The following is a 1679-nucleotide window of genomic DNA, read 5'->3' as shown; positions in this document are numbered from 1 at the left end:
GCCTTTGTTGCTTAGTGAGGATGAGCATAATAATATCCCCTTAATAAAGGCCAAATCTTTCTTTACTTCAAGAAAATCCAGTTGGGGCTGAAGTTATTGAGCACCATTTCTTGTGCAAGATTGGTTTTCCTTAGGTGCAGCATACGTATGTCTATTTGTCACAAAATGAATGGTCGGATACTGAAACCGTCCGTGTGGGGGTCTTTTTATGGCAAAAGTATTGTTCGTAAATTTGTTGCAGAAAATGGGAAGATGCAATAAAATGAAAATCGCCGTTGTTATTTTATACAAGGAGGAGAATTCAGGCACTTAATTCCTGTGTTCACAGATAAACTAAAGGGAGGGGCAAAATTTGTTGATGATGAGGAGTAGTCTACTTGACTACTTCTCCTTTTTAATAAAACGACCTGTTTAATAAAACGACGCTAATAGACATACTTGAGAAAATATTATGACAAGAATCAGTTGACTTTATAAGGGTGCTAAACAAGACATGTAATAAAAATCAATGGAACCTGTTGCAGTGCCATACTTCAGAATCATTTTAAGTTAGGAAATAAAAATTACTTCTAAAAGCTAAAGCAGTTCCATAAGATCCTTCATTATATGCACCTGAAGTTTACATATTATGCCTTCAAATATCAATTTCCATCCAAGAGACCAAATGCAATCCAATTTTCTCATTTAACTGTGCTTGCATTTAATTTGCAGGTTCACAGGCTGTTGTTAGCTATATTCTGGAAAAAGAGTTGCCATCAATGTCATTTTCATTAGTGGCTGAAGAGGTATAGTCTGTGATTGGTTTTTATACTGGTTATTGAAAAAATATCCATGTTTGTGAACCTATTGATTATGTGGCCTATTTTGGCTTCTCTCTTCGTTCCTCTTTCTACAAGGTGGTTTATTTCTTTCTTTCTTTTTTTTTTTTTCCCTAGAAATAACATTTTAAAGCTTATTCTCCCATCAAACGTGGTCAAGTTATTTACCTTCTTCTGTTTGAATGGAGTATATGAAGATTGAGTATTTCTAGGATTCAGAAGACCTCCGCAAAGAAGAAGCCCAGGGTACACTAAAGCGCATAACAGAGCTTGTGAATGAAACCCTTGCTAGTGATGGAATGGCAGATATGATGCCTTTGTCTGAGGAAGATGTACTTGTTGCCATCGACAGTGGAAAATCTGAAGGCGGTCCTCATGGTCAGCACTGGGTTTTGGATCCTATTGATGGCACCAAAGGGTGAGTTCGTAGATTGAACTAAATTTCCTCTTGGCTTGATGTGATTGCCGAAGATTTAGTTTTATTGGGCTTTTTAGTAGTTAAAGTGCTAAATTGAATGAAGTGGCATATAATAATACTTAGCCGACTCCAAGTTTATTAAGAATTAGACTGGGTATAGAAGGTCATACAAGACTTGTAGGCCTGCTGCATCATTTGTTCCAAATCTAGAGAAGTATGTTCTACTTAGTTGTTTTGAACTACCAAGCCAACATACTAACACACTGAGTGGCACATTCTTGACTTAATTTAGGCATTTATGGACGTGATTGGAGTTGTTTCATAATTTTGAAATTTATGTCATATGGTCAAGATAAAAATAAAAAAGTAGTAAAAGAACCTAGAAGATTAGATAAGATTCGAACATGCTCTCTCTGACTCCCCCCCCCCCCCCCCCCCCCCCC

General features: G+C 36.9%; 1 protein-coding gene across 1 annotated transcript; it reads left to right on the top strand.

Annotated features, from left to right (window-relative positions):
- The first annotated feature begins 691 nt into the window (after positions 1–691).
- On the top strand, positions 692–1262 carry LOC111381770 (3'(2'),5'-bisphosphate nucleotidase-like). Its single transcript, XM_023005592.1, has 2 exons — positions 692–785; positions 1031–1262. The coding sequence occupies exons 1-2, from the start codon at positions 759–761 to the stop codon at positions 1238–1240; spliced, it is 237 nt and encodes a 78-aa protein (XP_022861360.1). The 5' UTR covers positions 692–758; the 3' UTR covers positions 1241–1262.
- The last annotated feature ends 417 nt before the right edge of the window (positions 1263–1679 follow it).

This window comes from Olea europaea, unplaced genomic scaffold (genome assembly GCF_002742605.1).
Source record: "Olea europaea var. sylvestris unplaced genomic scaffold, O_europaea_v1 scaffold23706, whole genome shotgun sequence".
In the NCBI taxonomy this organism is placed as follows: domain Eukaryota; kingdom Viridiplantae; phylum Streptophyta; class Magnoliopsida; order Lamiales; family Oleaceae; genus Olea; species Olea europaea.
The sequence above is the reverse complement of the archived record's forward strand: the minus strand, read 5'-3'. Positions and strand labels throughout refer to the sequence as shown.